Source organism: Megalobrama amblycephala, linkage group LG18, assembly GCF_018812025.1.
Source record: "Megalobrama amblycephala isolate DHTTF-2021 linkage group LG18, ASM1881202v1, whole genome shotgun sequence".
Classification (NCBI taxonomy): domain Eukaryota; kingdom Metazoa; phylum Chordata; class Actinopteri; order Cypriniformes; family Xenocyprididae; genus Megalobrama; species Megalobrama amblycephala.
This window is the reverse complement of record NC_063061.1, coordinates 33,365,643-33,373,077: the sequence shown is the minus strand read 5'-3', so window position 1 is coordinate 33,373,077 and position 7,435 is coordinate 33,365,643. Positions and strand designations below refer to the sequence as shown.

Here is a 7,435-nt window from a genome sequence, read left to right as displayed (position 1 = left end):
CAGAATTGGTTCAGGGGGTTGGTGCATGAGTTACATGTTGTGGTCATTGTGTCTCAAGTACCAATATTTGTGTGTAAACAATTGAGAAAAACTGTAAATTGTATTCCTATCGAATTATTATGTACCAATAGGAAAATGACTGTAGTCTCTACACTCAAAGTGAACAATGTGCCACCTTCACCTCCATCTTTACATCTGTCAGAATAATTTTAATTTATGTTTTACCTTTGCAGTTTAAATAACCCATACATCTCACATGTCAAGGCAATCGCACCTGCTTTCTCTGCTGCCTAATTTTTTCTTTGCCTTCCTCTGGTGGAAAACATTAGTTTCACAGCCTTCGTCTCTAATTTTCTAGCCATTATAAATGCTTAAGAATTATACAGACACAAGCAGCAACAAAAATCAGACATTATAGTAGCCTACTTAAGTACTAATATTACATCTGTTCATTTCTCAAAATGTATGATTAAAGTGGGATTTTCCCAATAGTTTTACCAGCTCTGTAATCAGTGAAATCTCAGACTCAGTTTTTTTATAGAGGATTTATATCTGTGATAATTTCAGGTAAGGATAATACAAAGAAATACAAGCTCTATATTCAGTACAGCGTGTCTCATTGTAGAATCAGAAGAGCTGCTGGATTCGGTGCAGCAGGAAGTAGGAGAGCAGAGAACAGGAAGCTCTGGGTGACACTGTTAAACATCAAGCTCTGTCTCTCTAAGCACCGTTAAAGGTGTAGCTCTGGGTGACGCTCTGGATGTAGCTCTGAGTGAAGCTCTTATCACTGTTACACAGGTTCCCCTCACAACATGAAACGCCCTGAGCGTTAGCAGATGCTGCGGCATCACAGATGGATTTAGAGACACAGCCTTTTACAATCATTGACTGGCCTCCAAAAGTTCCTGATGAAAGGAAATAAAGCAAAGGTTTTGTCAGTCTGAGTTAGTTGAACTGTAAAGTTTAAAAATAAGACCCATTAATGATGGAGAGGCACAAATTATGACTTTAATCTTCTTCCTATTGCAGATTCTCACCTCTGTCTGTAATGCAGCGATCTTCAGTCCCTGAACATCTCATGATGTTTGAGCAGCTCTTCTCATCACAATAGTAACATGTCTTTCCATTGGGGATAGTAGCTCTGGGATCTACAGCAGGAAAGAAGTGTTCTTTTATTTTATTTCCTCTACAAATATAACTTTAACAATTCTTGATGAAAAAATCAAGTCCCACGCTACATTTTATTTCCTGATTAAATGGAAGTGTGTTCACTTTAAAGAAGATAAGTAAAGTACAATACCTGGAGCATCTTTGACATTACAAAAGTAAGAGCCACAGCAGGAAGTAGACGTCTTTACCACACCAAGGTTCATGGACCCGCTTTGACAAGCAACAGCACAACCTTTAACCTTCACTGTGGAACTAAAGAACCCTGAAAAAACATGAATGATACAGAAAAGAGCAGATCAGCTGCACAATATTTAGATTGAAAAGGTACTTACAAGTTGAAAGTAGAAAGAAGCAGTGAGAGTTATAAAAAAGTGTTTATTGCAAAAATTTTGCATTTTTTTACTGTTACAATTTGAGAGAAAACAAATTAATTTCAGATATCTATATAGAATATTCTGTGATTGCATTCGTACATTTTGCCAGGTAAATAAGTTGGTCTAGTAAGTTAAATTTCCATTATAGCAGCATCTCCATCTGTTCAAAATAACAATCCATCATATTGGACTTACCAGCTTGTGTCACCACAGTTGAACTCTCACACCTAGTAGCATTAATGGGACATTTCACGAGACTTTCTTTACAGTTCTCCGTCAGGCACTCGTAACAGTAGAGAGAGTGTCCTTTAGTAATAATAAAAAAGAGTCAGAGAGAAAGAGAGACAATCAATGATCTGTATGTTTACCAAGTAAAAATTATACAAAGCAATTTGTACCTGCAGTGAAAAGAATGAAGAGGAGAAAAACTGAGATTTGCAAGTCCATCTTTAATCAGGAGGAGAATGAAATAATGTGTCTGTTTCAGAGCTCATTTTATCAAAAGGGGAGGGTCTTCATGAGAAAATGACAGTAGATACTTTATAAAATAGGAATTTAAGCTTGCATTATTTTATCTGTCAGTTAATGACAAAGTGAAGTTTAATAAATATATAATTATTTCTATTTGTAAACATAGGTCTTCTTAAGCCAATCTGTTAATTATTAATCAGAAAGGATAGAAAATTAAGATTATTTTGGGTGAACTAGTCCTTTAAACACAAACTGTCAAAGTTCTTAACCAGTAATATCAAATTCATTTATGTTTTAGATCTGAACACATAACATTTTGGGTAATGAACATCATTGCTTTTCTGATCAACCAACTATAGACCAGCATCAAACTATAGTGCTAACCTCCAAAAAAAACAGGAAATTGATATAGGTCAAGGTTTCTTTATTTCAATAAGGTATAGAGGGCTTAACAAAAGAGATTTAACTGTATATTAATACTGTACTAACATTTGAACCAGACTTCAGTTTAAGATACATCTCATATATATGTAACTAACCTGAAATCAGACTGAAATGAGAGGTGAATAAGAACCCTAACCCTTGCTGTAGGCCTAAATTTGATATTAACTGTAGACCTATCATTTAAATCTGATTTTTTTTTTTTTATTATTATTATTATTATGATTGGAATGATGTTCCAGGGTGATGCAGGAACATGTTCTACTTGGTGAAATCAGGTTCACTGGGTGGTGAAGATGGGAAGTTACAGAGAAATGAGGTCAAGATTGGTTTCCATTCTCTTTTCACTTCAATATCCTGTGTTGTGGCAACTAGCTTAAAACACCTGTTTAAGGATGTGTTGTGGTGGATTTTGTCTGTATGTTTAAACCAGTGGTGTGTGTTTTTTTCTGAAATGAGGAGGAAAGTTTTTTAAATGGTTTATTTTTTTTATTAACACATGCTCAAATGCTCATGAAGAAGAGTGCTTGTGCGTTTGTTTGGCTAGGATTAATGTAAACAGCCCACTGCAAATACTCATGCAATTTGCTTCAAACTTTTTTAACTTTATGAATGATTATTTTATTGTTGGTTTAAGTGGTGTGTGTGAGGAATTGGAAGCACACAGAGTACGGCTGTTTCTAAAGCAAGCAGCGCCATCTGCTGTTAAAAACTAAGCTCAGAATCGAATCCAGAGAGAATCGTGATGTATTCGGAATTTTTCTCAGAATCATTTCTCGATTTATTGTCCTGTTAAACAATATAGTTTATTTGTGAACTGATGTTCAGCTGTTCTTTTTAATAGTCAACTTATTTTCATCAGTCATCAAGCTCGGTAAACAATGGTCACAGACACAAAGTACCTTTAAAAGTAGCGTAGGCAATTTTAATAAACACTTTTTGTTATACTGGTTGAAACTCACATCCTGATAGCTATCAATAACAGAAGTAGTCTAAATGTTAAAACATGTATACTGTATACCTACTATACAAACGAACAGCAGACACCTTTTACAGTTCCTCCTGAACTAAAACAATGAGCTTATGCTGCGTTCACACCCTGTCAAGATGGCAACCCGTGACGTTCAGAGCTTTTCAAGTCCTCAGACTCGGATTTATGTGTTTCTATGTCAAAACTATCAATGGCGAAATGATTCAGCAGCAGTCAGGTGGTACAAGCAAGAACTCTGTAAGTTATTTACGTTCATTATTATTATTATTATTATTATTATTATAAAGTTATGTGCTTTGAGATAAGTTAAATCCATCTCTCAAGACGCTTTGCAGACTCTGCTCTGGCTGTGTCCATTCATGTGTTTTGAAGGAGGTGTGGCTTTGGAGCGTGCTCTGAAGGGAGGGTGGGATCTTCTTTCAATGCTAGCTTGCTATTGCTAGCCTCTCCGAAATTGCCTATATCCTACCTTTAATTTCACCAAGCTGATTCCTCACTAAAAAAACCCCACAGTCATCATGTTTTTTTAGGCCATTTCAAGTTTGATTTTGACATTTCATAAAGCACGCTGATATCTAAGTTTCTGAGTTAATTCAATAATTCAATACGATTCGTGAATGCCCATGAAAATAAGAGGCAGGATTTAATCACACAAACCAATAATTTCTAATCAAATCTAATCATATACAGTCATAGTGCAATGGAGGCATTAACCACCAAAGCAAGCAGTGAATTTTCTGTTTATTTAATCATAAACTCTTAAAGGGTTAGTTCAACCAAAAATTAAAATTCTGTCATCATTTACTCACCCTCTTCTCACTCTTTGTCGTTCCAAATCTGTATGACTTTCGTTCATCTTCGGAACACAAATGAAAAAAATGTAAATAAAATCTGAGCATCTTATGTCTCTCCATTGACAACAATTCAACTACCAATTTGACGCTTGTAACGAATCATCACTCTGACAGGGATCCATTTGCATGCTTTATTACAATAATCGTAGTGGTACAGGCAGGGTCAGACAGGAGCAAACTGGTATATAAGGGATAGGCAGAATCGTGGTCAGACAGGCAGAAAGTCAGGGCTGGCAGATATCACTCACAGAATCAGGAACACAGGCACAGGTCAAAGGTAGGCAGCAACGGGTCGTAAGTAGATAAACAGGCAGAACAGCAACAAGTAATCAGACAGGAATAAACGCTCGGAATTGTTCATCTCGGCAAAACAAGACTTCGCGTCTGATGGGTGAGAATGGCAGTCTTTTATAATCCAGATAACGCGGTTCAGCTGCAGGTGCAATCAGTCCAAGGTACGGGCTTGTGGGAAATGTAGTGTGGGTGAGTGTGTGTGTGTGTCAGTATTCTGGTGAGGGTTCCCTCCGATGGCCAGAGGAGGGAATCACGGAGTTCGTCTCCGTGACAGAGCCCCCCCCCTGTGAGCGCCTCCTGGCGCGAGGATGCTGGCGACGCCGCGGTCTTCCTCGAGGACGAGGGGCTGGCTTATCCGGATGGTTAGTGTGGAACTCGGCCACCAGGTTGGGGTCTAGGATATCATCCGAATCGACCCAGGAGCGTTCTTCCGGACCAAACCCCTCCCAGTCAACCAGGTACTGGAGTATACGACCGCGGCGTCTGGAATCCATTAATTCACGGACCTGATAGATCCCTTCGCCATCGACCAAGACGGGTGGGGGGCCCTGGTCACTGGACCTCTCCTCCCCCTCCTCGCGGGGGCCATCGGCAGGTTTGAGCAGTGAGACATGGAAAGTGGGAGAAATACGATAGTGGTTAGGTAATGCTAAACGGAATGAGACTGGTGTTATCTGCTGTGTGATTTGAAATGGACCAACGTACCTTGGACTTAAGTTCTTGCAGGGGAGTCGTAGGCGCATGTCTCTGGTGGATAGCCATATCCACTGACCAGGGTGATAGGTGGGTCCGAGGCGTCGGCGGCGGTCAGCTTGTTCCTTCTGACGGCGAACAGCGTGTTGCGGGTGTGTGTGCGCCCTGTCCCAGATGGCTTCGCTACTGTTGAGCCAGTCATTGACAGCTGGTACGTTAGTGGGCTCACCAGACCAGGGAAACAGGGGTGGTTGAAAGCCCAAGACACATTGGAAAGGGGTTAGTCCGGTTGCAGGTTTGCGAAGAGAGTTCTGGGCGTAGTCAGCCCATAGGAGGTACCGGGACCAGTCGTCTTGATTGTTGCTGCAGTATGACCTGAGGAAGCGAGTGAGTTCCTGGTTCAGGCGTTCGGTCTGCCCGTTGGACTGTGGATGGTACCCGGATGAGAGACTGACATTGATGTTCAATGCTTGGCAGAAGGCGGTCCACAGGCGTGAGGTAAATTGTGAACCCCGATCAGACACAATGTCTTCAGGTAAACCGTAGATCCGAAACACCCACTGGCATAGGTGTTCGGCGGTCTGCATGGCGGTGGGAAGCTTGGGTAAAGGAATCAGTCGACAAGCCTTGGAGAAGCGATCCACTACTGTGAGTATGGTTGTATTGCCGTTAGAAACGGGAAGATCGGTTATAAAGTCGACTGCGATGTGGGACCATGGACGTTGGGGCACTGGTAGAGGATGCAGCAGACCGGCAGGAAGCTGATGAGAAGGCTTTTGACTGTTACAGACCGCAGGCTTTAACAAACTGTATAGTATCCTTCGAGAGGGAAGGCCACCAGAATCGATTTTGTATGACCTGGATAGTGGCTGCAATGCCTGGGTGACCGACTGCCGGGGATTTGTGAACCATCTCCAGTATCCGAGTGCGCAGTGCCAGCGGTACAAAGGTCCTCTCCGGAGGACATTCTTGAGGGACCTCGATCTCCGAGTTGGCCTGTTCCAGTTCGGTCATAATGTCCCACTGTACGGGTGCAATGATAAGAGAAGATGGTATTATAGTTTCTGGGTCTTTGTGCTCCTGCTCACCTTCAAACTGGCGTGATAGGGCATCCGCTTTGGTGTTTCTTGAACCGGGTCGATAGGTCACGGTAAAGTTGAAGCGTGAGAAGAAGAGGGACCATCGGGCCTGGCGGGGGTTCAGTCTCTTAGCGGTACGGAGGTATTCGAGGTTCTTATGGTCCGTTAGTATGATAAATGGATGCACGGCTCCCTCCAGCCAGTGACGCCACTCCTCAACAGCCGCTTTCATGGCCAGCAATTCCCGATCCCCGACGTCGTAATTTCGTTCGGCAGCATTCAGTTTTCTGGAATAAAAAGCACAGGGAAACATTTTAGGAGGGTTACCTTGAGATAGGATGAGATACCCTGAGATAGGATGGCGCCGAGACCAGTGTTGGAAGCGTCCACCTCGACAATAAATGGTAGAGATGGGTCGGGATGATGCAGTATGGGTGCAGAGGTGAAACGTTCCTTGAGTTGTTGAAAAGCATTAAGAGCCGCGGGAGTCCATCTGAGTTGGCACTGACCTTTTCTGACCATGCTGGTGAGTGGGTTGGCTATAGAACTGAAGTTGCGGATGAAGCGCCTGTAGAAATTGGAGAAACCCAGGAATCGTTGCATCTCTTTGACGGTCTGGGGCTGTGGCCACTTTAGGATGGTGTTAACCTTTCTCTCGTCCATGGCGACACCCTCGGGGCTAATGACATACCCCAGGAAAGAGACGGAGGACTTGTGGAACTCGCATTTCTCGGCCTTGGCATAGAGTTGGTACTGGATCAGGCGCTTGAGAACTTGTCTGACCTGTTGAACATGCTCCTCCATAGTGTCGGAGTATATCAGAATGTCATCTATGTAGACAATAACAAAGCGGTTAAGCATGTCTCTGAACACATCGTTTATGAATGACTGGAAGACGGACGGACTGTTGACAAGCCCGAAGGGCATAACGAGATACTCATAGTGTCCAGTGGCCGTTGAGAAGGCGGTTTTCCATTCGTCTCCTTCCCAGATGCGAATCAGGTTATAGGCACTCCGTAGATCGAGCTTGGTGAAGAGTTTGGCCGTTCGGAGCTGTTCCAAAGCTGC

At 42.4% G+C, this 7,435-nt stretch overlaps 1 protein-coding gene across 1 annotated transcript; it reads right to left on the bottom strand.

Moving 5' to 3' along the window:
• Window positions 1-530: 530 nt before the first annotated feature.
• LOC125253068 (urokinase plasminogen activator surface receptor-like) lies at window positions 531-2,062 on the bottom strand. The gene is made up of 5 exons (XM_048166819.1): window positions 1,943-2,062; window positions 1,740-1,850; window positions 1,301-1,432; window positions 1,038-1,148; window positions 531-905 (listed from the first exon to the last, which is right to left on the bottom strand). The coding sequence occupies exons 1-5, from the start codon at window positions 1,989-1,991 to the stop codon at window positions 721-723; spliced, it is 588 nt and encodes a 195-aa protein (XP_048022776.1). The 5' UTR covers window positions 1,992-2,062; the 3' UTR covers window positions 531-720.
• Window positions 2,063-7,435: the final 5,373 nt, after the last annotated feature.

What these genes read in the sequence shown, in the direction of transcription:
- LOC125253068 (XM_048166819.1), bottom strand. Translation starts at nt 1,991, where the DNA reads ATGGACTTGCAAATCTCAGTTTTTCTCCTCTTCATTCTTTTCACTGCA. An exon ending in CTTCATTCTTTTCACTGCAG is followed by an intron (nt 1,851 to 1,942) that starts GTACAAATTGCT and finishes TTATTACTAAAG; the next exon opens with GACACTCTCTCTACTGTTAC. An exon ending in TAATGTCAAAGATGCTCCAG is followed by an intron (nt 1,149 to 1,300) that starts GTATTGTACTTT and finishes TTCCTGCTGTAG; the next exon opens with ATCCCAGAGCTACTATCCCC.